Consider the following 27,605-nt stretch of genomic DNA (forward strand, 5'->3'; position numbering starts at 1 on the left):
TCTGTTGTCTCTACCGCCAAGGTAGGAGAAATTGGTTATTGGTTTCGAGGTGCAATAAAGGAGCTATACCTGAACAGGTCTTTTTTAGAAACCCACTTGTCCTGTTGAAGGTAGCTGTTTAGTTCCACCAACCTGTGATACATAATATGACATAAACATTATACCTGAGAGTTGGACTACAGTGGGAAGGGTACGAGAGTTTAGAAAATCAAGAACGGGTATAGAGATCGCGTCGAATTTCTCTTCTGTTGTTGAGTTCGATACGTTGCGAGAAGCTGGCCGAACTCATGTCCAAATTGGCCAGATATTGCTCATATACAAGTACCCCATTCTGAGTGTGTGGTGAAGTGGAAAATCGACGATATGTAGCCCCGCGCCGGCCAGGAACCAGTCGGGGGCATGACCCGGCGGGCCGCGCCGGTTGCCGTGGTCTGCCGAGTGCCCTTCGTCCAGCATTCCCCGCCGTCCGGCGTGCCATCGCATGAAACATGACGCGCTAGAATGCGCACCAAGGCGCCGACCAGACACCAACCGCCCGCGCGTTGGGGTTGGGGCCGTTCTGGCAGACTGGTTTTTCTTCTGGGCCTTCGCGATTTCCTCGCGACGGTCAAGGCATCTGCCGCGGACTGGCGGTTGGGGCAGCCAACAGCAGCAAGAAGGATTGGACCATCCGCCTCCAACACTGGGATTCCCAAGCGAGCAGTCCGGTATTTCCGCGGGATTTCTCCTCGGAACCGAAAGCCCAACCCGATTTCGATTACTAACCGTCACGAATCGCATCATCGTACCATCCCGGGAGGGAATGCCCCAGCATGGTTGCGTCCAACCAATTTCCCCAATGCATAAACGCGCGTTACGCCAGTTCAATGGACGATGATTTTGGGAATTTCGATTTTCGGGGAATAAAGTTGCAAAACGGCTCAATCAACTCCATCCTCTTCATCATGATACGGTGAAAAGCTGATGTGCAGATAACGGGAAGTCAATGCGGAACTACTCTTTTTTTCAACGATCACTTCACCTTTACGTTCTTTCATTTTTCCAACTCCAACGCAACGTCTCCTCCAGAACCTCGATAATCGGTTCTGCTTCTCCGTCGGATAATTTATGGTCGCTGATTCGTATTAAATCGTGAATTTATTTACGGTCTGAATCAACATTTCGCAACCGGATTTGTCGAATGAATTCTGGACGTATTAAATTAAACATAAAGCAGCATGAAACATTCAACTTCGACATCTCTTTTGGTTACTCCTTCTGCTTCAGTTCCTTCCTTCCACATTCGTTCTCCGCTTTTTCCTATAAGTTTCTTTCCTTTTCTGTTCCGGTAGTAACCACTTTCTTCTTTAATAACGTCCGCTGGCACCTTATAACCTACATTGTAATTGAAGTAATTTATATATATTTGTAATCTTTTACCCGATTTTTCACTACCGAAATCTACGAAAGCGCTGTGTAGCTGCAACATCTGCTTTTTCGCAATGGAAACAATCTAGCAGGAAATGGTTACCGGGCAAGTTCGGGGTTGGTGTAGGTCGGCTTCCGATTGTTGCGTGCGACGCGGTTCCTCGCCACCCTTCTCTTAAGGCCGCGCGCAAACAAGAACCAACCCAAAAAAAAAACTGTTCGCGAACCACAGTTCGATTCGGGTGTTTGGCGTTTTCTTTTTTTTTCCACCGAAAAAACGGTCCATGACACCCGGGATGCCCGGGGAGGATAAATAAAAAAAAAAAAAAGAAAAGCAAGCAACAAGTGCCAACCATGTAATTACACATGCAGCTAGCTAAACTTTCTGCTTTTTCAGGTTCACGAGGATGAGGGTTTTTTTTCGTTGCGAGCTGATGTGCTGTTGTGTTTTTTTTTCGTTTTTTGTTTTTGTCGAAAAAAGCTCCACCGGCGCCCGCCCGCCCCTCGACCCCCCCCCGCTCGCCAGCGTTCTTGGGGCCCGTCTTAAGAAGGTAGGCTTCTGCCGCGACTACCCCCGGCCAAAAATTCTGCCCCGAACGAGTGTGCGAGTGGTCGCATCGCTCTCTCTCTCGCTCGCTCACGCACACTAGCCGGGCCCGAGCGTTGCGCCTGGCGGTGGTGGGAGAACGGTGGCCCGTCCGGCGGACGGTTGTTGATATAACCCCGGTGCGATCGGTCGATCAACCATCAGTCGGTGCGCAGTGCTCAGGCAGAGTGCAACAGCAGCAGCAGCAGCAGCAACCAGCAGCAGCATCAGCAGTTTGAAGTACACAACCCGAGTTTTGGGTGTTTTTGTGCCTATCGGTCACTCTGACTCTCAAGCCCAAGCTCCTCCGGCTGGAAGTGCGTGTGCCTTAGGAATATACTTGTGTGTTGCAAAAGCGCCATGCAGAGAACGATGTACGGTTTGCTGTTGGCGGTGTGCCTGGCCGCCGGTAGTGTCAGTGCGACGCAGAAGCTACAGGAGCGCTACAGCTGGCAGCAGCTCGACTTCGTCTTCCCCAATCAACGACTCAAGCAACAGGCCCTGGCTAGCGGGGACTACGTCCCGACCAACGGCCTGCCGGTCGGCATCGAGCGCTGGGAGAACAAGCTGTTCGTGTCCGTGCCGAGATGGAAGGATGGTACGTATGCACGAGACCTGCTCGAGTGACCCGTCCAAACGATCTTGTGCGCCTTTAACTGAGTGTTCCCAAAATTCTCCCAACTCCGGTGTGCCCCTCATGTGTTCTAATCAACAAAGTAGAGCAGTCAGACACGTTAACACAACTTCCTAAGCTCTAAAGCACGAGCGTGAACCACATTTGGTTCATCCACCCCGAGCCGGGATGGAAGAAGACACCGTCGGGCAAGTGTGTGCTTACCTCTAAGAACCTGTTCCTGTGAGCGCTTGCGGCGACACATGGGAAGAAAAACGATTAGAAACACCCCCCACCCCACCCTCTTTTCGACCATCTCGAACCGAATTTGTTCCGGTGAAATCCCCCGGGGGTTTTTGGAGATGTTCTAGAATCTCCGATTGGAGACCGGAGACGACCGACTTTTGCCCTTCTCGAGCGGGTTTTGCCGGAGTAGCCCGGTGAGAGATTAATGAGCCTGCGGTTCTGGATAAGCTTGGCTTTTTTTGGAGGATGCCAACCTGAAGCTTCCACCTTTGGGGTGACCTTCGTTGATTCGCGCAAATGGTCCGGTTTTCCCCGAACATTAGCTCATCTAAGCGCGAGTACTTCTTGAGTACCGCAAATTCGACATGGCGGCGGTCGCTGGAGTGAATTGATTCGTTACCCTCAGGTCTCGCTACTCCCTAGAATCTGCCGGGAGGAATCCAAGATCCGTTTACGGCTTTCTGGATGAGGAGGATGGGTACCGATAAACATGATTGAAAGCAGATCAACGAGGACGCAACGCCATGGACTATCGAACCTGCACGCAGGGGACATTACAGGTGAAGGTTACGTCTGCCCCTGTACAAGAGGCGTCCGACCGTTGCGATCAGTTTCGGTCACTGGTTTTTCCGCCCCGTGGTGTGTTGACTTTCTGCGGTATGTGGCGTTGTTGTTTTTTTTTTCTTACGGTGTGATCATTTTCTGATAACACTCATCATCACGAACAGCGAACGCTCTTACGCACTATTGCACTAAGGGAGGCACACTAAAAATGAAAAATGAAACGAACGCCGATGCGAGGCGGGAGGGAAGAGAAATAGAAAATTAATTGGTTGTGATTGCGAAGGGGGTCGGGTGTGTGTGTGTGTGTGTGTTACGAAACCACGGTGGTTGTAAAATATATATATATACCGGCAATGGTGGAAACGCTGATACCGCGGGCCACCAAAAGCAAAGAAAACCGCTGGTGGCGATGAATCATAATTAATAAATTATTTATCTTTAACGCTTCCAAACGCCGCCAAAACTTGCTAGCCCGAACTCCTAGCGGAGGTACCAAGTACCGGAGTAGCCCGAACCTAATCGAGTTACCGGACGATTCACCGTTACCCACCCCCCCTCATAGGTGATTTTTATATAACTTCCTATCGGTCCGGTCCTAGTTAGTGGGAATTTGTTCGAAAATCCATACAGTCCGATGGTCTGCTTCCTGCCCCGAACGGCGTCTTCCTTCCGGATGCACCGGCTACACCGGTATTGGGGATTTAAATAACTCCCAACCGCCTGATCGCCTTTCTCTTATCGTGTTCAGGTGAACATTCGTGTTTCGTTAGGGCCTTCTGAGTGGCGCTCGAAAGGGTTTGTACCCTTTTAAGGACCAGCAGCACGAAGTGTCGAACCTTCCAGAGATTTTTGGGAGTGGTACTATAGGGCTATAAATGGGGCTATATCCAACCGATCGTGATATGGATCTCGACCCCGGCACCCTGCTCCCGGTATCGAGCTCAAAAACTCAATCTGGGCAGTACGGCTCCAAACAGCAATCGCAAAGCGCTATTACGCGAGCTATATCTTAACGTCTATGTTGTCCTCCTGCGTCCGTCGAAATGGGCGGCCATTACCCGCCGCGCACTGCGCACCCCCGGCTCACTACCGTACTACGGATAAGCGCATGTCGTTGCCGATAAGATTACGAGGTCTATCGTAATATTCGGCGCCGAAGCATGTCCATTTGCTGCCGAAGGTTGTTGGTTTTTGGCTTTCTTATTGCCTGCACTTTAAGCCGCCGCGACTGAAGCGGGGTAAAAACCGTCGGCAGAACGTTGGCCCCGGGTATATTGGTGCCGATGCTGTCTTTCGGACTGTTTATGGCAGCTTTTAGGTTTTTGTTTGGTGGTTAAATCCTGCTTGCTACGCCTTCCGAACTCTTACCATTTCGTGGCGGTACCTTCCGGAGGACAGTACGTCCGCTCCTTTCGCACGGTGAATCCTTGATGGTTGGGTTCCGAGTTGGGTGCGCTCCGTATAGAACGTGGCTTATTTTTGCACCATTCGTTTGCTTTCTTAACGAACCGCGGTATACGTTTATGGACACACCATTTCATTGATGTGCGTCGTTTCTTTTATTATGTTCCACCGCTTTTTATTTTGGTTTTGCCTTTCCCTTCGCCTGCCCACACACATACGCTCGCTCTGGAGCTGCCATAAAACTGAACGGTCATTAATCGGATGGTCGTCGTCGCTTGCGGCGCGCAGGTTTAAAGACCTTTGGGTTTTTAGAGCCACCGGCCGGTTTGGTGATTTTTGCACGACATCTTTGCCCGCGTTTCAACGCATCCTGCTATTAAGCTGAATCTTTTGCGCAAAAATTCAATTAACACACTCACCGATATGGTGTGGAAGGAAAAGGGGAGAAGAAAAGCAAGCGAGGACGCGTTCACGGTATTGCCCGAAAAGTGCATGCAACCGTCAGCAGAACGCGCCGAACGCTTTCCAACTTTCGGTTATTGGTTGGGGCAATGTTGCAGCTAGCAAACAGCGCCGAAGAATTGAAAACGCGCCGAAGCAAAGTCGCTGACTAAAGCCGTAAACAACACTTGCGCGCGGAGTGGACAAAATCGAACGCCGTCACCTGAAAGTCGACGAGCGCATTGACCAACCGGCCGATGATTAGTCGGCCTGTGTGTGGTGTCACATTTTGGTTTTGTTTTGGGGTGTCGGTTTTCTACATGGAAATGTTGCCAGCACGGTTACCACCCGTCCCTTCTCCCCTCCCTAGTGGAGGCCGGAAAATCACGCACCGCGCGGCGCGGAATGCGAACTGCTGCTTCGTTTGCGGCGTCAGCAAAGTTTGTGTAGGGCGCTTGTTTTGTTGTCGGATGGCTTCTAGCTGAGTCGGCAATTGCGAGGTACCGAGCACCGAGCGGTCCCGTTTGTTAACCGCAACGATCCAGATGTGACATACAGCGGACGGCGTGCTGAAACACTTTCACATTCTTCCAGGAGTCCCGACAGCTTCCACCTCGATCAATCGATCACGCTCCGGACGACGCGGGACTCTTCGGGGAGGCATGAATCCGATTCGATTCGGCCCTTTCACCACCTCCGTGTGCACCTGACACGCTTATCAAAACGGACAACCCTCCCGTCGTAACCTCATCCAAGCCCGCCAAGGCCGTGGAAAGGGAAAGGATCGCTGTCGCGCATCCCATTGGCGAACACCCTCACGGGAAAGCCAGTCTTCAATCGACGTGCCGAACGTGCCCCCTAAAGGCGTACGGATCGGATTGAAATTTATTCAGCCAAGGATTACTTGCCCATTAAAGGCAATCGTGACCGGAGTACCTACTTTAGGAAAGCGCGAGCCCTAAGTCTTGATTATTTGCCCAAGTCCAAAATGCACGCGGCGTCTAACTAGATCACAGCTTTTGCCTAAGTGAAATAGCCATGATTGGAGTCACGAAGTGGCATGTGGACATCCTCCTCTACTATTCTAGGGCCCGGCCGAACTGTTCGTGATTGTTTACGTTTGTTTCAATGCGACCGTAGATGTGTTCGCCGATAAATTTCTATCCGAACGCACCGCGGCGTCCCTTCGAAAAGGCGGCGCGCCTTTCCCGCATCGCGAAGGCGCTCTTGTTTGTTGGTATTTTAAATAACCTTAATACTTTACAAGCCCGCTACACGACAGCCCCGGTAATTATCTCATCGTGCCTGTACCCTGGTGCGTTCCCTCCAATTCGGGCTGGTATCTCGTAGGTAGTTACGGAGCTGCTCCCGTGTCGCGGGCACGACTCATTAGGCTCGGTGCAGTTAAGTATCCACCGCTCCTAGGTTCGCTAATGAGACAGAACCTCCTGGTGACCCGATCCTACGCACTGCTGCCTGCTCCTGGGGCGTGATTCCCGACTAGGGCTTACGTAGCCCACGGGTGAGCTTGTAGAACATGGCCGTTATCTTGTCGAGCGAGCTCGCTCGTCATCTGCAGCTCTGGGATCTCGGATTACGGATTGCGGCCGTACGGAATCCTTACGCAAATCCACGCCTGAAACGACGTATATGGAGCCCGGCGTTGGGTGACCGAGTGTTCCGACCGCAACGCCCCGGCATATACATACACGCGTTGCGGTTCGTTCCGTTGCCAAACACGCCCTTCTGAGGAGGTTTCTTCACCCGGGCGCCATTTGTTGCACCCCCAAGAGACGTCGCGCGGTGGCGCGTCTGGCCGGTTCTAGCGGTAGTAGACGCTACCCCAACCATCCATAACGCTTGCGAAGGGTTTTCGTCAATTGGAAGTGGGCTGTTTTTCACTTTTCCTCACGGTACAGAACACACGCGCTCGTTCGCCACGCCACGCGTTATGAAAGCCTCCGCAAGAGGATGGAAAAAAACCGACCACCACAGTTGGTTGGTCGAGCCGCCTTGCAATCGTCATTAGGAGCGCGCGCAAGCTGGACCGACGCTCCAGTGGACATTTGGGGTGCCCGACCAAGTCAACAACAGCAGTCTAGCGCTTGGTGGTAAACAAACGGCAGCTTTCGCCCGTCAAACTAGCCGTCTAATGCGACGCGTTAGCGCGCTTTTCACGCTATTGCGCTGGATGCGGACCAATCCTTTCGCAAAACCGGAGCGAATTCGCGAATGGCCGGCGAACCGTAAAGGTTTAACCGTCGGCTAATAACCGGCTGGACATGCGACAAATGGATGCGCCAGCCACCTTCCATCCGTCGCCCTTTTGCGCCCTGCGACGCGAATGACAGCTGCGGCGAGATAAAGATCCGACCGGCGGTGGGCAGCAAACCCCCAGGTGTCTGCAGGATTTTCGGAGAAACGATAAACTTATGCACCATGCGCCGCCTCGCTGTTCCGGTTTCGGGCCAATGGGTCAAACCGCTCGGGCGGATAAAGACGTAGGAAGGCTTACCAACGCAACGCAAAGGCATGCAAAGGCAAACGCTAAACTGAAAATCAACAACACCTCCGATCGGTGGGGCAGAATAAAAACCCACAAACAAGAAATAAAAACCGACCATATCGAATCCCAAATACAAAAAAAAAACAAACAGCCAACTTGCCCAACTGGCAAAATTGAAATGCAGCAAATGCCGCACGGTCGGGTTTGATACTTGAGCCGGTGCGGTTGGTTTCGGAAAAGTCGAAGAGATATGCATAATTTGTGCATTAATCTTGCGCTTTATTTCGCATGCTTTTATGCCCCTTGCTGGCGGTTTAGTTTTGTCACACGCTATAACGTGCTCCGGGCTGCGTGGCATGCCGTTTGGCACCGGAATCCGGACCGCGGACATCGGTTTCCTCCGTACCCACATCGACTTTGGCAGTCGTACTCTTTTATTTTTGTTTGCTTAAACCTTTTCGCTTCCTCCGTTTGCACCCAGAGCGGTTTGCTGAAGAGCTCATTAGGGTAGCGTGGGGTAAACTTAATACTACTTGGTTCCAGACTTAGCGCCTCAAAAAGAACTTCAGGCTGAAGACTTTGCGACGCAACTAGAACTTCAACTACGGAACGGAAACAAAATCCAAATGTTTGGCGAAAAGTTGTAATCGAGTAGCTCATGGACAACATTGAACTGTTAATTGCATGTTACGTCTTGGTCTGGTTTAGTCGTGTGCAATGCTAACCGGACCGGAGAAGGTTCATTACATATTCCTTTCGAGTTGTTTACACTTGCCAACGGTAGACGCCGGAGCACTCCTTTGAATAATTAGGATCTAACATGACTTCGGTCATTAAAAACACTCGTTAAAATGACCCACCATGTCGTAGGACATCTAGAAAAGTGTTAGGCACAAGAGAAAGCTTGGATTTCAGAGGTGTGAGGTAACAGCCCTCTAACGGCTTCCAAATATTGAGTCCACCAGGTACTCATTTTTACCCTGCCCTACTCTAAGCCGAACGTGGAGGACAAATTGCGGGCCAGCATTTAATCCGCACCGGAGCCGGTTTTCGTGGTCGAGAAATAACGTTGGTCTATATATCTCGCACTTCGCGCCGCCTCCCCCATGCATTCGAAAGGGGTTTGTAAGTCGCTAAGCTTGCGCGCTGTTAACTTTGTCTTCTTGTGGTGTCGTTTGGAGTTCGGTGTTTGTCTGCGGGTCTCAACGTTTGCCCGCTGTTTAACGAGCGAGGCCGACGGAAACGGCGTCCACGGATCAGCGACACGCCGGGGGCACAAGTTCAAGGACGGAGAAACACGCGCGAACGGTGTTGGACCACGTCATTCCGTGCTGGTCCGACCTACCCGAATGGACCATTGGTTAGGAGAGGAACCTCGCTGTTGCCCTCGGGCGGCTGTCGGTGGAAGGTAAAGGAAGTCAGCTACGAATCGCTCGATGATGCAACGTATGGTGCGTGGTGAGGAGTTCGACATTATTACGAGCGATGCTGAAGTAATAAGTGGTGACAGCGGACTTTTTGTAGGCATTTACAGGAATTGACATATTACGATTGTTTGCAGCGTGCAAAGTTTGATGTGGTGCAATGAGGTTTTGATCCGTGACGTGACAACCGATGTCTAACTATTCGCCATATGTTTTGCATTGCAGGTATCCCCTCGACACTCAATTATATTGACATGAACCAGACACCGTCTGGATCTCCAGCGCTCATTCCCTACCCGGACTGGTCGTCGAACGTGGCCGGTGACTGTGCTAACGGCCTCAACACCGTGTACCGTATCAAGGCGGACAAGTGTGGACGCCTGTGGGCCCTGGACACCGGTACCGTCGGCATCGGCAACACCACCCAGCAGCTGTGCCCGTACGCGCTCAACGTGTGGGACCTGAAGACGAACCGCCGCATCCGCCGCTACGAGCTGCGCCCGGAAGACACCAACCCGAACACGTTCATCGCCAACATCGCCATCGACATGGGACGCAGCTGCGACGACACGTTCGCTTACATGTCGGACGAGCTGGGCTACGGGCTGATCGTGTACTCGTTCGAACAGAACAAGTCGTGGCGGTTCGCGCACAGCTTCTTCTTCCCGGATCCGCTGCGCGGTGACTTCAACGTCGCTGGGCTGAACTTCCAGTGGGGCGAGGAGGGCATCTTCGGCATGTCGCTGACGCCGCTGCAGGCTGATGGCTACCGGACGCTCTACTTCTCGCCGCTGGCCAGCCATCGCGAGTTCACGGTGTCGACGCGCATCCTGCGCGATGAGGAGAAGGTCGAGGAGAGCTTCCACGACTTCCAGTACCTGAAGGAGCGTGGCCCGAACGCGCACACGACCTCGCGCGTCATGAGCGAAACCGGCCTGCAGCTGTTCAACCTGATCGACCAGAACGCCGTCGGCTGCTGGCACTCGTCCCTGCCGTACAGCCCCGAGTACCACGGTCTGGTGGACAAGGACGACGTGGAGCTGGTCTTCCCGGCCGACGTCAAGATCGATGAGGAGGAGACGGTCTGGGTGATCTCCGACCGGATGCCCGTCTTCCTTATCGCCGACCTCGACTACAGCGATGTCAACTTCCGCATCTTCTCGGCCCCGCTCAGCACCCTGGTCGCCGGTACCGTGTGCGATGTGCAGCCCAAGTTCGGCGCTATCGAGCCCAAGTTCGGTGGTAGCGAAGGCACCGAGCTGACGACCTACACCGAGACCACTCGCCTCCCGACGACGTACGTGCAGCCGCTCGCTGAGTCGTACGCCCCGGTCAGCTACGCCCCGACCGATGCCCCGACCAAGTACAGCACGCCCTACGACACTCCGACCTCGCACATGTACTCCACCCAGTCCTACCCGACGACCGCCAAGGCGTACGCCTACAACAAGTACCACGGCGTGGAGTTCATGTCGCACGGCGCTGGACCGGCGCACGGTGGCTACCACCATGGTGGCCCGCACGGACACGGCCATGGGCACCACGGCTCCGACGGTGGCTACAGTGGCGAGGGACACCGCTACTGGGGTGGCGCACCGCCCAAGAAGCACGATTCCTGGAAGCAGTTCTTCTACTAACGAACTCGCCAGCCTCCCCACGGCTGACATCCACCCCGAGCACCAGCACTGAACACTGAACCACAACTACAACACCCCCCCCGTAGGACTTAAGGAACGAACCCACACCCGCACAACCCTTACACCGTTTGAACGAATGAGAGTGAACCAACACCACACAGTACACCATCTGTAGGACGATGAGTCGACGCATCGCAATCGCCAACACACAACCTGTGTCATCCAGGGACGGCCATCTGATGTCTGAACGACCCCGTTTTTCCCAGTCGAAAGCCCCCCCGCCGCCCCTCCGATCCCGCTGGTGCGCATGGGAAAATCACACAAACACACACACACACACACTGGGCAAGCAAGGAATGGGTCCAACGAACGAAAACCCCGCGGGATAGATAGGGCAATTAGTAGGTAAAGCGCTAACGCCGCTGAAGAGCAGAAGTACGAGGACTAGTAGGAGGAAAAGGGTGCAGAATTAGTGCGCGACGGACATATTGTTAACTATTGCATCTTTTTTACAGTTGTATCTAATAGAGAAAAAAAAATAAAGACGATAAAAACAACTTCATGCGTGCACTTGTTTCGTAACCTGAAAGAGGAACCGTAAGTGAGAGGATACTGTAGAGGTTAAAGATGTACAACTAACCCGATGTATATCGTTTGCATTGGACTACACGCCTTTCGCTGAGGTTTGGACTTGAGTTACTACTTACATCATCCTTACCTAAACATAAAGATATTGTAGACGGATTCACGGTGTAGACAACTTTATATCTTTTTCAGGGATTTGGAGGTGCCAGCCATGTTGGAAGCCATATTGGATAAGGGTTAAGAGAACGTTCCTCCCAAGTTAGTCCCGATCCAAAATAGGAAAAGAGTGGTGCACCAGATCCTTGACATGTTGGCAGTACTCTTCCACGTATGATGTCGAGATAAGGTACACAGCGCTGATTTATAGCAACTACGAAAGGTGCCTAACCGGTGCTATAAAAAGTGAGTCAAATTGTCAAATGAGTCTCTAAAGCTATTAAAACAAACAATGGAAAGCAGGTATGAGCTGCCTTCAGCAGTGTGTCGTTCCAAAACGGTACATTCAGCTGGATGCACTTGCCATAATCCGAACATCAAACTAATTCACAGCCCGACGTTCTATGTGGCTCACGTAACGGAGTAACGGAATTGCAAATTATTGCTCGGATAATGGAGTCAAAACACGAATCACACTTATCCCGGCGCAAAACGCAATTGGAAAATTTGTCAAAGCGGTGATTTCCACCGTGCGACCACCGGGCGATACGTGATACGTGGTGTCTTCAAACTCACACCTGGCGTCGCGTTTTCAGCACAACCTCCACGGGGGGGGCGGCCGGGGGTTTACTCAGCTTGCGTGCAGCGGCAGGCAAGAGTAATTGGCGTTGTCCATACGAGCGCAATTAAAATGCAATTTTATGCATCGGTTTCAGATTTCCATTCCCGCCCCGCCAAGTGTTTTCGCCCCTCTCCTTCCCTCCCACCGGAATCGACGGTACAACTGGTCCCGCAGCATATATCTCTATCATACGCAGAGTTTATTGAATGTGTTTTGCATTTAGCCTCCCAACCCCCCAGGGCTGATCCTTCGACCGGGAACAGGTCGGTCTCTCTGGATGTGTATGTGTGTGCGTGTGTGCTTGTATGTGAGCGGGCCGTTACCGTCCGGTCTGCGCATTGACGATCATTTAGTTGGACAGCGCTGACAGTTTTACAACTCCCGTGCTGCTAATAGATGATTGTGGTAAAGTTAATAGGTCCTCCGGTACCGAACCCGACACCACGGACACGGTGGCTTCCGATCCGGAAAAGTCGGTCCGTGCCAGCGGGAACCTCCCGGGTGGAAAGCGCACCAATCACCGCCATCCATTCTTCCGGAGCCAACATGTCTCCCGGGGGCCCTGGGCGCCGCCATTTGCAAAATTATTCCTTTTTAATTGTTTTTTCACACATCGAGGTGGCTTCCGTTGTAGGACGGCACGAAATGCATGTTTTATAAATTAACAACTATGTAGGCGACGGACCTGAACGCACGGACATTCAGGCCACTCGTGCGGGAGCTCCGGAGAGTGTCGAAAAAATTTGAGAAACCTTGGGTAATTAAGTGTGTCCATCAACTTGTCGGTGACAAGCTTACACGTGTTGGGATTTGCACAGCTTCTTCTATCAGCCACGCTGCGGAACGGTGGTCGGTTGGAGCAGCAAAGCAAGATCCTGTAATCAAGCGCATTTATCGAAACATTTCATCGCCATATACACATACCGTTGCCCGGAGCGGCGTCCGGCGTTATCCGGCGTATATATCTGCCAAGTCGTGCTATAAATAACACCAAACGTTTACGATCCTTAATTGGTACCTTGCGGCGGGTGACGATAAACTAAGTAACGGCTATAAGAAACGCCTACCGAATTAAAAATCCATCGCTTGGATTGTGGACCAGCGTGGAGTTTAACGTTTTGCAGAGATACTCCCGTGTAGAAGCGTTTTCCATTGCACATAAGAGATTTGCTTTCAACTGTGCGAAAATCTGCCTCTGTAGGGGCTTTAATGTTGTAAGCTGCTTCGTTAGTAACAGAACCTGGTCTGCATTGTTGTCAACAGCTTCCGAGATCATAATTTGGACGTCATTTTGATGTTCGCTACGACGTTCTACATGGAAGTAAGTGGAAAGCTGAGCCCCATGGAGAGCAACTCTACAAAATAAGGAGTACAACAAACACACACTGCTCGTTTAGTTAATCCGTAGACCCATCGTGGTGTGTATCTGCATCAGATAAGAATCAAACATAAACACTCAAATTGAATCTGAAGATAATAATGTAAATATAACCCCCAAAGAAGCGTAAGCATTGCGAAATACTGGATTCATGGAGAAATATGGCGTATAAGTTTGTCCAGCGATCCTTGAAGCGTTTTAAAGTATTTGGATTTTGAAGTCTTACTGCACCTTCGCTTTTCACAATGATAAAGTATTATTCTCGACATAACAAAGTATATTTGATTTCTGACGTATTCAAGCCAATTCATCTATTCTTACAAAGTAGTTGTTTAATGTGTCTATGTGTGGATTGTTTATGTTGTTGATTACATTTAATCTGGGTACCGTTCGATGGTTTCTCTGTTCGAGTTCCTTCTATTTATTTCTTCTACTTCGATTTCTATACTTTTGTTGATATCCATATTCATTTCGTGCTTTTGCTGTTAAGTTAAGCTGCTATTTTAATCTTATTCTTCCTTTGGCTCGCGTAAGGTTGCTTTGTTACTTTCATTCCTTTTTAATTATAGGTTATTTTCTGAAATTTTTTTGTTTTTCGCATTTATCCGATGCTGTTACTTTTAGGATGTGCTGCAGTCAATGCAATGCGTATGTTTTCTCAGTAATCGGATTGCCGTAAAGTGGCGCAGTACCCATTCTACTTTATCGCACCCAAAAAGGGAAAAAACAAACCAGTGATTCCGGAGACCGTTTTTTCGGTGTTTTATGATTCATCGCAGTTGATTACATAAGAGGAAGAAATGATTACTCATATCGATCCCGAGCGGGCGGGATAGCCTCTGACTCTGCGTGGTAACCTTGACTGCCCAAAAACAAAAAAACAACCCTTTTGCAATCGTTGTTGTTTCGGATGGCTTTTGCTTTCGTTTTGCAACATTTTAACCTGATCGTACTGCTTGTTTGACATTGGTAAAAAGTATGTCGGCCGAAGTTGGAAAACCGCGCGGTCGCATTATATGGCCGTTTCGGGTTCGTTTCGGTCCCCGCTTTCCTTGCGGTGATCTGTCTTGTTTTGATCTGTTTTGTATTGCTTTTCATCGTCATCGCTAGTCTTCCTCCTGGTTTGATTGTCGGGAGGTTGTTTTTTTTTATTCGCTGTGTTCGTTGTTGTTTTTCTCTCTTCGGTTTCGCGCAACCGATCAAACTAGTTGCAAACCGGGCGGCAACTTTCGGGATAACTTTCTCCCGCCCGTTGGGGAACACCGGCTCCGGTTCCCCCGCCCCCTCCCTCGTGTCGCACTGAGGTTCACATTTAAGGGCAGGCGGAGATTTGAAAGATTACGCCACACGCAGTGTTCGTTCGGGGGGTTGGGTGCATTGTGTGATTCATGCGCTTTCCATTGCCCGAGCGCATAAATATGTCATCCCACAGTCCCCGCCTCACAACCTTCCACCAATGCCTACGGTTACGGTAATTGCGACGAAGTTGGAAACCCGGGAGCCGGCCAAGATGGTGGTTTTTGGCCACCCACTCGAAACCGGAACCCCCGGGTTGCGATGGCCCCCCGATCCCGGTTTCGGGTTGCGATGGCCGTCCCCTTTTCCAGGCATCGGGAACTGCAAATGGTATAGCGTGCTCCGGTGCGTGATCGCAATCGCCAATCGAAGATCGCGAAGATCGAATCGCGATCTGGCGAAACGATATGTCCATCGCTGGAGCCAACCAAAACAACCATGTGTGGGGGAGGGAGGGGAGGGGGGAGGTGCGTGGTGAGCCAGTTTGAATGCCGTAAACATCGATGCACGCGCACACTCGATTGGGGCGCATAAAAGTTGGAGCCTTGCGAGCGAGCCTCATTAGAGCCATTAGAGCTTGCCGAACCGAATATGACGCCGACTCCAAGCCCCCCCCCCCCCCTTCTATCCTCCCCTGGAAAACAAGTCCCAAATGACAACCGTGCAAATGATGTAGTTATCATTTATATCCAAACCCATGCGGGACCGGATTCGGACCCCCGGTTTCGGTCGCCCTCGTCGCCCGGAACGAGACGACAGCCTGCTTGCGGTGCTCGCATTTGAAGTGCGCCATTATCAACTCGGTGGTCGGTGCCGTGTCGCAAGGACGCAGGTGTGAGATGCTCAATTGCACCGTCCCGCAACCCCGTCCGGGCATCCACTGCAACCGAACCATTCCGATCGGTCTCGCGAACGGCGAACATTCGAGCAACATCGTATCGACCTACGCACAGGAACTTCGCGTCGAACTTCACTGCCGATAGCGAGAAGAGTGGGTTGTTGCATTTGGAGTAGCGGCTCGAGGAGTTTCCCTCGCCCGGGAAAGGTGAAAAGGAATGCCGGCAAAAACCGGGAAAAAAAACGGTACCGACTGTCGACGCGCCGATGCTAATCTCCGTCCGTTTGTTTGTTTGTTTACGACCCACCGAGCGGGGGGGGACGGGGGGACGGTTACGCCACGCCAGGATATGGCGCTTGATAAGGCCACTCGCTTCCTGCTGCCTTTTGGTGTAATATTTCACTCCCGGTTGTGCTTTTCCCGGCTCAAGCAGTCAAGTCGCTGCAAAAGAATGTGCCACCCCTTTTATGGGCGGATGTTTGTTTTCGTTTTTCATAGATTACGGATTAATAACTGATGTTTGTTTGCATTGGTGTTTGTACTTGTTGCTCCTTTCTCCTTTGATTACAGGCACGTTGGGGCGTTCCTCAAGCGTTCATTCGATGTGACTTTAATCTGCGCGTGTTACGAACCGAGGACTTTTTCTACTAGAAAGTGCAAGTTAGGATCACATTTACTTGCTTAGATTGTTTAATGAATTTACTTAAGTTTACATTTTATTCGTGCTTTGTTTATGTTTTGGAATTTGGTTAAAGTTGGAGCAGTTTTTTAAGCTACTGTAATTATGCTGTTGTTTATTGTTGACAATTAAAAAACTACGATCATTACCATAAAATGTTTGATAAATATTTCATTAAACCGCGATCAAATACACTATTGGTTCGTTTGTTTACGTTTAACCAAGATTACGCGATTGTAGGGTGTGAAAGCTAAAATTATTGTTGACAGACTTGCCCCGACTTTTACTGTCAAATCGGGTTTGACAGAAACATTCCGTTCTCAAAAATGGAACCTACCATGTATGCCTTCTTCTTGAAACGCAATACGGTAGAACTTTGCGTTATTACACGAATTTGTTTTTATGTCAAACGCCCCGTACCAGAGCCTATTTTGACAGTAAAATTATGGGCAAAGATGACAGTTATGCCTTTATTAGACGAGGATTTTATCTGTCATCTTTGCCCAGACTTTTACTTTCAACGTAAGCTCTGGCAGGGCGTTTAACATAAACATGATGTCTGCTCGTGTAATAACGCAAGGTTCCACAAAATGGGTTTTGCAGTTATTTGATCATTTTCATGTTTGAATTTAGCGTATTGTTCATCCTAGAGTAATGAACAAAATCTGTCGCAAACAACAGAGCAAAAAGTAAACAAATCGCCACTTTGACTAACAATTCCGATTCCGATCTCTAGTTCCGGAAGGCATCTGTCTGTCAAACGTTGGTAGAAAACTTCTGGGCAAATATGACAGATAAATTCCTCGTCTAATAAGGGTATTACAGTCTCTCGTCTAATAAGGGCATATGAAGGAATGAATGAAGATGTTTTAATTACTTTTCTCCCCCGGCAAATCCAATTTCCAATCTCCGTAGTTCTCTTTTTAAATTCTGTGTCAAACTTATGGACTTTACTGTTTACAATCCACGTCGAAAGGAATTCCATTCTTTCGCCAATCGCTCAAGGTTTTCGCTCATTACATCGAGCAAGGGTCGGTTTCGGTTCCGAGGTGTAAACATTTGGAAGGGGTTGTCAGATTGTCAACGAACAAATTTGCTCGACAAACCCGCAACCGGAACTGGCGAATTCTAGGAGGTTGGTTTGGTGAATGGTGATCGGTAGCATTTCGGAGAAGAAAAGTGGGTAATTTCAATTATTTATCTGGGCAGAACATCACCGCTCGTTAACACTTCGGATTGGGCTTCCGAAATTCGAATTGCTCGAACCATGAATTTGTTAAGAAAAAAAAAGCACATGGCTCATGAAAAATTCAGCCATTTATTATCGTTAGCGAGCAACCGTTCTGGCGCGGTAAAGTGAATGGTTCGGGCCTCCTTTTGACAGCAGTCCGTCCGTCACACGTTAACGATATCGTCGTCGGCAACCTTGGTGGATGGACGACGACTGCGTCTGGAACTGGAACTGGAAAGGGAAGCATACCGAAGACGTGTCCTGCTCCCGGTGGGATATTACAAATACGCTGCGGGGAAATATCTCCCATGCCAACGGATTTTTGTGCCAGTAATATAGCCATTGATGCCCGCGATCCAAATGCGCCTAGACATGACCGTCGTGCCAACGCACTATGGAGCGAACAGAGCAAATTGCCGGGATAAAATTCAGAATCAAATGTTTTGCAATTTTTTCATTGTAATATCGTGTAATACTATTATATTACACGAAATTATGATGTTTCGGGACAATCCCGCCAGGTGGCGCTGCAAAAACCTCATATTTTTGGAATTTTCTATGGGTGCATTATTTTTTAATTTTTTTTTTTATACTAACTTAAAGATTTTTTAAAGTTTGATATAAAACAAACTAAATCTACTACAAACTTCCATTCAAAATATTGTCATCTGGAATATAATTGATATTCAAAGCATCTAACGCGGACATAACGTCTCCTAACGAAGAGCTACTATCTGAATATTCTGAACTTGTACCATCATCTTCTTGGGTTTGAATTGGCAAGGGACTGTTACTATTTGAGGAGCTGTAATCTACGAAGAATGTTTTTACTGCGTCTGGGTATGGAATTTGTTTTTTATTTTTCAACGATTTAGCCAGAGATATTGTTGAAATGTATGGATCGGATGATTGTAATGCTCTCATAAAAATGTCTTTAATATTGAATTCTCGTGACATTTTACGGGCGTGTTCTCTTCTATCCCTTCTGTATATTTTATTTCTACCTTCTGCTGCTTCCTCTCCTAAGGATCCCAATGGAGCTGGGGCATTTACAATGATTTCACCTACATGCGCAAGAACTTTATGGACAGTGGAAGGCATTTTGTACCAATTGTAATGATGTATGTAAAACTTGTATGTATCTTTGCAATATAGACTAATAGTTTTTGGATTTAAAGGCTGTGAACAGTTGATGGCTATTAAAATATTTCGAAACCTTTCTATGAGTTCTGTTTCTATTTGCAAAATATCGCTCAATTTTTCTATGTTTGAAAAAGCCCGACGACAAACATTTCCCGTCGTACTATTTCCACCCATTTGCCTTGGTTCATCTACTTTTACACCAAATTCCTTGTACATCTTTTCCAATACAATTTTTTTTCGATCATTGTACATGCTTTTAAAATTTTTAGTAACCTTCCATTTTTTAAATTCAATTCTGTACGAAATGTGAAGCAAGCATTCGAAAAATCTGATCCAACAGTGCAGTGGAGATATTCCATAAGATAAATTCTCAGGAGTTGGAATAAATCCATTTTCTAAGTGCTCTACACTGTTCATTTCGGTTGGTTTTGCACCACATATACAACATGTTTGCATAGATAGAGTGTCGGTTAAATATGCCAAAATTTTTCCATCAATTAAACTCATGTAAAATGAATAGTTTACCGTCACATTACTTGTTTCATTTAGCTGAAATGTATAAGGAACTAACCTGGTTATTTGGCTTTTGATTTCGTCTACTGTTTGTAAAACTTTTTCTTTTGACTCTTTCGCAAACTCGATCACAATTGGCCTGCAAAACCTAACACTTTGAGGCATCAAGTTTATCCAGATGATATCTGAATCGTCACTGATGAACGAAAGACGGATAGGCGTTAATGCCGATACTAATAAATCACTGTCTGATGCAGTATTTTCTCCGGAACCATGAAGCGGTTGATTGTAAATGCTGTGTCCACTAGATCCGTCAATGCCCCACGAGCACAATAATACGACGCTTAGTGAATCACACAAAGAAGATGAAAGGTGTCGCAAGATTTCTGCCTTTTGTATTTCAATTATTCTACACGCAGTGTGATTAACCAACTCTTGTAGATTAACTTCAGCTTTTGTTTCACTAATAGAAATAAAATCTTCACTTGGTGCGCAGGTTTTTTTAAGTTTGTTGATTTGGTAATATGACGGAAAAACTTTTTTTGATACTTTATGCAAATCATTATACTGGGATTTTGAGAAACTATTGTCTATAAAACATGCCAACTAGTGTTGAGAAAGGAGCGAAAGAGCTGGCAACCACGCTCCGCTCCTCGAAAGGAGCGAAAAAATCGCTCCTCATTTGTGAGCGAAGCTAGCTCCAAAAAATGTTGCACGACATTCTCGCTCCTTTCGCTCCTTTGCGCTCCTTTCGCTCCTTTGCGCTCCTTTGCGCTCCTTTCGCCCCTTTCGCTCCTTTTCGCTCCTTTCGCTACTTTTGCTCCTTTCATGCCTTTCGCTCAATGCGCTCGTTTCATTGCGCTCCCTCATACCCTCATACCCTTTGTCCGTGCTGTCCGGTGCCGGGTTTGCACACCATAATCGAATGTATTGATCTATTCTTTTGTATGGTCGTCAGTGCTGTATCGTTATTTTTCATTACTTTTCGCGTGTGGGGGTACGAAACTTACGTTTTTTCGACATACTGGTGACTAATCTCACCGGTGTCGGTTCAATACTGTGCACTTGAATGCTTTGTTTAATTCTTTTGTATTGTCATGAAGTACGGTAGCACTGCTACCATCGTGGTTAATCGTTTTACAGTTATTGCTTTTCATAGATTTTGACATTGCTCACCAAGTTCGAATGGCGTTTTTTCAACATGTTCATGGTGTAGACACGGTATCGACCCCACTGGTACCCGTTTTAACTGTTATCGGTTTTCACACATTCCGCCAGCGCTCTACAACCAGGTCAGAACAGAGCGCAAAGGAGCGGAAGGAGCGAAAGGAGCGAAAAGGAGCGAAAAGGAGCGAAAGGAGCGAAAGGAGCGGAAAGGAGAGGAAAGGAGCAATAATGTCGTGCAACACTTTTCGGAGCTAGCCAGCTCGCTCCGCTCCTCTTGGTGAGCGAAATATGTCCGCTCCGCTCCTCAAAAAGAGCCGCTTTTCACAACACTAATGCCAACGCTTCTTCGGCAGATACTAAAACATCACTTTTGGTTGTCATTGGCATAACACTTGAAGGATTTTTCAAAAACATGTCTATCATACTCATCAGCCTTAACTGCTTTTCTTTAAAAGCTAACAACCTCACTGAGTATAATTCCTTTTCGAGATTGCCGTTGATATCTGTCTCTTTGGCCACACTTCGACGTTTATTCCTCACGCAGAGATCATTAAACTCTTTTTTTGGCCGTCCACGACTTTTGTTTTCCGTATAGGCACTAATGTCAAATGGTTTGTTCAACCAGATTTTCGAATCCTTTTGAAAATTCTTCGAGTTTCTAGCACATTTCTTCAATCTAGCCTTGAAACTTTTTTCCAGTATCATCAACTTATTAGTCACTTTCAATTTATCACACGGTTTGATGCTTACTTTACTTTCAATGAACTGTAAAGCATACCCAATGTTTTCCTTGCAAGAAGCATTGTTTTTCAAAACGTTTATGATATCATTGATTATAAAGGAACCCATCGTGAAATTATTAAATCAATCTCAGATAGATTATTTACTTGAAAACTAAAAAAACGTTGTTCGTTCTCCAAGGAGCTTTCTGACAATTGGTGTTTATGCTGTTCAAGGTAAAGCTTGAATGATGTTTTTATAAACGAACGTATGTTATATATGTATCTTTTCAAATGCATACCGCTATGGTATGCCGTTCGAAGGTCAAAATTTTAACATCTACCTTAGCTGTTACTGTATGGTTAGGGTATATTGTTTTCAAAAGCAAATATTATCAAATATTTGTGTTCACTTCTATGAGTTATCCACCCACAATTAGCGGCGTTTTACCATTAGGGTAGAAAAAGAGTGACAGGTATATCTACCCAAAATTCACGGCTTTTACAGGTAAGGGTACAAACAGAACAAAGTGTTAGTGTAGGGTACATTTATTATTATTTATTATTTTAGTGTAGGGTACATTATTCCGAGGAATTTTGGGTATAAAAAAATGGGTTTGTGAGCTGTAGAACAAGTAAAAGCGACCTGATACATTCAAAGCAAACCAAACCAAGTTTCATTCTTTGCCAGTGACTTGGCTTGTCTTTCCCCTTTTATGTGATGTTCAATCACTACCCTGCTTCACATTTTTCATTGAATGAGAATTTCAAATTTGAATGCATTGAATGAGAATTCATATTTCTTACCACACATGATGCTGCATATGGCATGATGGAGGCGCCTAGTAGCTGATAAACTATAAGCTTCACATCTAAAGTACAGAATAACGTAAAGATGCGCGCGTATGCGCAAAAAAAACTATCATTTATTGTTACAAAACATTCTAGGCTATAAGTGGGTATGCATCATATTACAATCTTTCGCAATCCTTAGCGATGGCATAAGGTTAAAAACAGAAAATTGAAAAATTTTCCGGGAGTTTTGCGAAACAATGCTTAATATTTTGTGACATTCAATTTCAATTAGCTTAAACTGTCAATAATTTTAAAGCTTGATAATAAACCTTTCCAAAACTGTGCTTGGAATCCGATTCCGACCATTATTATAGGAGTTACAGACCTTCAAAGTTGATGGATTTTTTTCAATTTTTCACGCAATATTTTCACAAATCTTGACTTTGAGAGGCTGTTTCTCAGAACCTGGAAGAGCAGAGGCTCTAGTTTTTGGGTCATTTCTTAGTTTCATCTTGTAGTTTAAGAAAACATGTCTCTTTTTTCTGAAATCCAAAAATGAATTTTTGATTTTTATCCCGGCTTCGCTCCATCGTGCAACGGTTTCACGTCGGAATGCGTGGTCACGTCCGAGCTGCGCAATTTTTCGATGCCAACTGTCTGGCGCAAACAAAACGTTATGAAAAACTCCATAAAAGGGCCGGCGTATTTGCTCGGCTTTGTGTGTTTGGTTGGTACCGTTCGCGCTTATGTTTCAATCTTATTGTTTTGTCATTTGTTTATCGTAATGCAAATCTCGTGTCAAACATTTCATCAAACCGATCACCTACACTTTTACTTTGCAGAAACAGATACTCTACCAAACCAACCAAGTTGTAAACACGTCAAAACTATTTTGTATGTTAGACAAACAACTTCCCACACAACACATATGCATGTAAATCGAATATCAACTTGAAATAATCGTACTTCTATGCAATATGATTGAATCGTAAATGATGCTAAAATAATGCCTATACGTACAAAAGTATAGGCGCCAACCGTACATTGTTCAAAATGTATATGTTTAGTCGTATATTTTCTAAGTCGGCATCATATACGACTTACGATATACATTAGCCGTACATTGCTCGTTCATCTATACGTATGCATAAAGAAAATCGTATTACATTCTTAATCGGCATCATATGCAGCAAAGAATATACATTGCTTGTACATTGTCTATGCATAATGCGATTCCGATTCGAAATATACTAATATGAGATTCAATTTATTCAACATAATACGACTTCGTGTTCTCACCTTTTCGTGAATGTCTAGCCAAATTTTTCCGATTTTCAGTCTTCTTTTTACCTGCTTCTCTTTCCTGTTCGTAAAACTTCCATTTCGTTGGTTTTTTCCAGGGGTTTTTTGAGCATTTAAACATTAACGCGTTGTACTAAACCTTCGAACATTAGCAGTTGTATTTCTTCCGGTTCATCAAAACACTACTTAGCGCATTTCTACTTTAGTTTTAGTCGCGAGTGTTTGGCAGCCATTGATTTCCAAATCAGTACTTGTGATTATTGTGTACTTAACCTCTAAGGATTGAAACATTACGTAAGTATAAGATTATAAATTTCGTAAGTCTAAGATTATAAAATGACATGAGATGAAGATGAGAACAACTAATCTAAAAGAGAGAAGTTGGAAAACGTTGTTCAGATATTTATGAGCTTCATCTGTAATTAACAAATATGTTGTGTTTGTTCATTTGACGTTTCTAAACTGAATAAGAGTCGTGTAAAGTAATACCTTTTCCTCATATGTGTTTTATTCAAGACATTGAAGAATCAAATTTTCAGCGAGAGTGTTATGTGACGATGGATGGAGGTTAAGTGTTTCCGTTCGCTTCTCATCCTAATGTCGCCTAAAAAACTCAGAACTCCAAAATCCAAGACAAAGATTGCTTGATTTAAGATTCAAATTCGTGCGTTAGATAGAGCTCCGCATTCGTCGTGACAATAAAAGGAGCCAACGCTAGCATTAAGAATTAGGAATCAAATAAATACCATGAATCAACGTGTAGAAACACAACACCGACGACCTTAGGCGGATATTGTGCCGCCGACTCGGATGGGCCATAAAATCGGCCGGCCTTAGGCCTGGCCTGGGAGTCTGTCAGCGTCGGCGTGACACCGGATTGCCACCCGCAAGGCCCCCGACCGTGCCCGTGGTATTAGTAAACCCCCCCCCCCCCTGAAACTGTAATCGTGCCGAATGGTGGCGATCGGTATCGGCTGTTCTGAGTCTGTTTTCCTACCCGTCGGCGAAGGTTTTCCGTTTCGGTATTAATTTGTTTATCTCGACCGAAGCAGCGGGAGGCGGCTGAAGGGCCACGGTTGCTCCAAACGCGAGTCATTAAGCAATCGATTAAGTGCTCTAGCGCTGGCAATGACATAAACCGCATACGACAGACCGTAATCGATCGCAACATCGAGCAAATCCACCTAAACATTCGCTAATTGATCGTCCATTTCGGGTTTTGCGCCACTTCGAAGGTGTTTGACGTTTTTTTTTTCGTGGGGAAGGGGGTTTTATTAAATCGTAATTATTATTCCCAAGGGGTTGAAATGGGGGGAGTGGGGAGGAGGTCAGCTCTTACATTATGCGCAACCACCAGAATGGGATCAGCCGATGCCTAGCCACCCCGTAGCAATTATTCTTTTGCGCGAATCGATAAACGTAAATAATAATAGCGGCAATAAATGGTGCCATTTTCGGGGCCCCCCCAATCGATCCGGCGGCCTCGATATCATAATATCCATTTTTTGCCTCGTTTTTTTTCTCTCTGTTAAAGCGCGCAACGGCGGGAATTGGATTTTACAAAGAACAAACCGACGAAAAAGTAATGAAAACGATGCGAAATGAAAAGAAGAAACCGCATCAGAGACACCGTTTTGCAACGGATGCAGCGAGAGGTGTTATCAGAGCCGGCGCAATCAACCCCAAAAAGGTACGGGCTGGTGGGGCACTATGGGGCACTCGGGGGGGAAAAGCATAAACAAAGGGAAAAGTCTTGCAGTGATCAATTTCTACTAAACAGTTTGAGTAATTACTTAATTGAATATCAATAATTTCATAACAGATTTTTCAATCACAATTCATCATTAAATAAATAGCTTTTAAGTGAGACGGAGTTTCGCATCTTCTTGACGTTTTCGTGACGTCTACAACATGCGCAAAATAGTAATGCTTAGTTTACATGAAGCGCAAAGCAACCTTTGCGAATGGTAAAATGCTGTCAGTCGATCAGTCGAATTGTCAAAATGTTTGAAAACGTCCCAGCGTGCAAAATCGTAGTGCTATCTCGTTTTGTTGTTAACAATTGTTAGTTAAACAGAACGAGAAAGCATGATGATTTTGCACGCTGGGTGTGTTTTTTCGGTCGGCGAGTGAAAAAAAGATTTGCAAACATTTACAAAAGAGAGTTGCGGAATGGAAAATAGTTGTTTGCGGTGATGTACAATGTTTATTTGATGAGATTTCGGTGAACATTACACATTACATCCCTTTTTTTTATAGTCAAACACTCATATCAACATTGAATGTGCTTTCATTAAGAACGATCAACACGAAACGAAAAAAAGTGACAGCTAAAAGGGATATTTCGTGTATATTTTCAGTCTTTTGCGCGTCGGGTAAATAAACCATAACCAATATCAGTTTTGCTGTAACTTTTTTTTCGCTTCGTGTAGATGTTGCTATTCGTGAGCCGATGCAGTGTTTACTGTAAAATAAACTGCAAAAAGGTAGAGTGTTCACCGAAATTCTTAACAACAACCAATTGTACAACATCACAAAAAAAAAACTATTTTCCATCCACCTCTATACCAGGTGCGCAAACTTTTGCAAATCTATTTATCGCTCACCGACCGAAAAACATACTTGCGCACATTTTGACAGTTGACTGATCAACTGACAGCATTTTACCATTTGCAAAGGTTGGTTTGCGCTTCGTGTAAACTAAGCATAATAAAAGAAATCATGATTTGCGCTCCGATTGTGTGCAAATTGGTTTGACAAACAACAAACATTTTGACAGATGCAAAAAGATCGTCGACGCGTTACGTACCTCTTCTTAGCTTCCTTACGTTTCGTCGCTTTAAATGTGAATGAGCTGCGAAAGCAATGTAAGATACATAAAGCGCTTAAATGGACAAATTTCTGATTACCGTATAAGGTGGTAAATATTTGTTTAAAATTTATTAGTTAAGATTATGCCCCACATTTTGCTCGTTTTCCACTCAAAACGAGTGGCGAAAAGCTCGCGGGTGACTTTAGGACTGGAGGAGAGAGATATGAACCTCAACAGCATAAATAAGCGACTTTATCACACCAATTCCAAAGGCAAATGCAACGGAGGGGAAGGAAATTAAACGATTAAAGTGTATTGACATGGCGCTGGAATGGGTTTCGTGCGGAATGTTTTCCGAAAGGGTTGTGTACACCGTACTCCATGCGGGGGTTGTTTTTTTTTTTTGTGTTCGGATTATGTAGGACGTCAAATTAAACACCAATCGGTTCGGTTCGAGGAGCCTTCGGCTGCTGGAAGTAATTAACTCGCAAACTCGTGTTTGTGTGTGTGTGTGTTTGTGTTCCCCCCCGCGGGGGGTGTCGAAGCAGGTCCTTAGCGCCAAGCTGCCGGCCCTCGGAAGCTAGCACCTTACCTTCCGACTGGGGGATAAAAAAAAAGAAAAAGGCGGAGAACAAAACACGGAGCTCACAAACCAGTGGCGACTCCACTGGGAGTATTTGTCCACCAAGGTGTCCCGCTGCGTCTCGTTGACACGCAAGTCACTCCGCGAAAGGAATGTGCGTGTTCGCGACCGCTGGGAGTCCCTCGTCCGGTTGGGGTGATATGTGGTTTTTAGCCTGCCCGCATGTCACCATTCCGCGCGAACATTGATGCCCGTTCCAGATGACGTCGGACGGAAGCCAGCCCATCGCATCGCCCAGGCGGAGCGCCAGATAAACCGCCGCAGATCAGCGACGGCCCTTTTACGGGCCCGTGGGCTCTCCGGTCGTGGCCCCGGCTTACGGATCAGCCGGGCCACCACCTAATGGTGTCCGAACGCCGATGGAATGACTGATTAGCTGAAGGCGCGTGAAAGGAGGCCACTGTCAGCGTAACGGCATTGCGATCTCTTATGAATCGTCGCGCCGGGCGAATATGAAATTCTGCAGCGGGCTCAATTAGACGGCCCGTCTCGGGGAAGCCCGCGTCTCCATTACGCAAGGCTGGCCTGCAATCGGACCTTATGAATGCACTCCAAATGGGGGAAGTAACTGATGAAGTTGATTGCACAGTCGCTGCGCAAAGCTTATTTACAAAAATGATCATACCTCAATTAGACAGATTTTGTATCACATGCCGAGACGCCCTTGTCCAAACGTACATGCTCATGTCAGCTGTCTATTTAATTTCTAGCCCAATCGCATATCTTTGCCAATATGTCTATGCGCTTTAACGACCCGAATCCAACCATCGCGAGACCATCGACAAACGTTTTTTTGTAACGGATTGTTTAAAAAAACCGTTAATCTTTTAAAAAAACCACTATACAACCTTAGCGTCATCTGGATGTCAGTTTTATAAGCGAACCGGTTAGAAAATTT

The 27,605-nt window shown here is 46.8% G+C and overlaps 1 protein-coding gene across 1 annotated transcript; it reads left to right on the plus strand.

Moving 5' to 3' along the window:
* The first annotated feature begins 2,353 nt into the window (after positions 1-2,353).
* Positions 2,354-10,828, plus strand: LOC131291311 (protein yellow). Its single transcript, XM_058320507.1, has 2 exons — positions 2,354-2,591; positions 9,417-10,828. The coding sequence occupies exons 1-2, from the start codon at positions 2,354-2,356 to the stop codon at positions 10,826-10,828; spliced, it is 1,650 nt and encodes a 549-aa protein (XP_058176490.1).
* Positions 10,829-27,605: the final 16,777 nt, after the last annotated feature.

Source organism: Anopheles ziemanni, chromosome X (genome assembly GCF_943734765.1).
Source record: "Anopheles ziemanni chromosome X, idAnoZiCoDA_A2_x.2, whole genome shotgun sequence".
Classification (NCBI taxonomy): Eukaryota; Metazoa; Arthropoda; class Insecta; order Diptera; family Culicidae; genus Anopheles; species Anopheles ziemanni.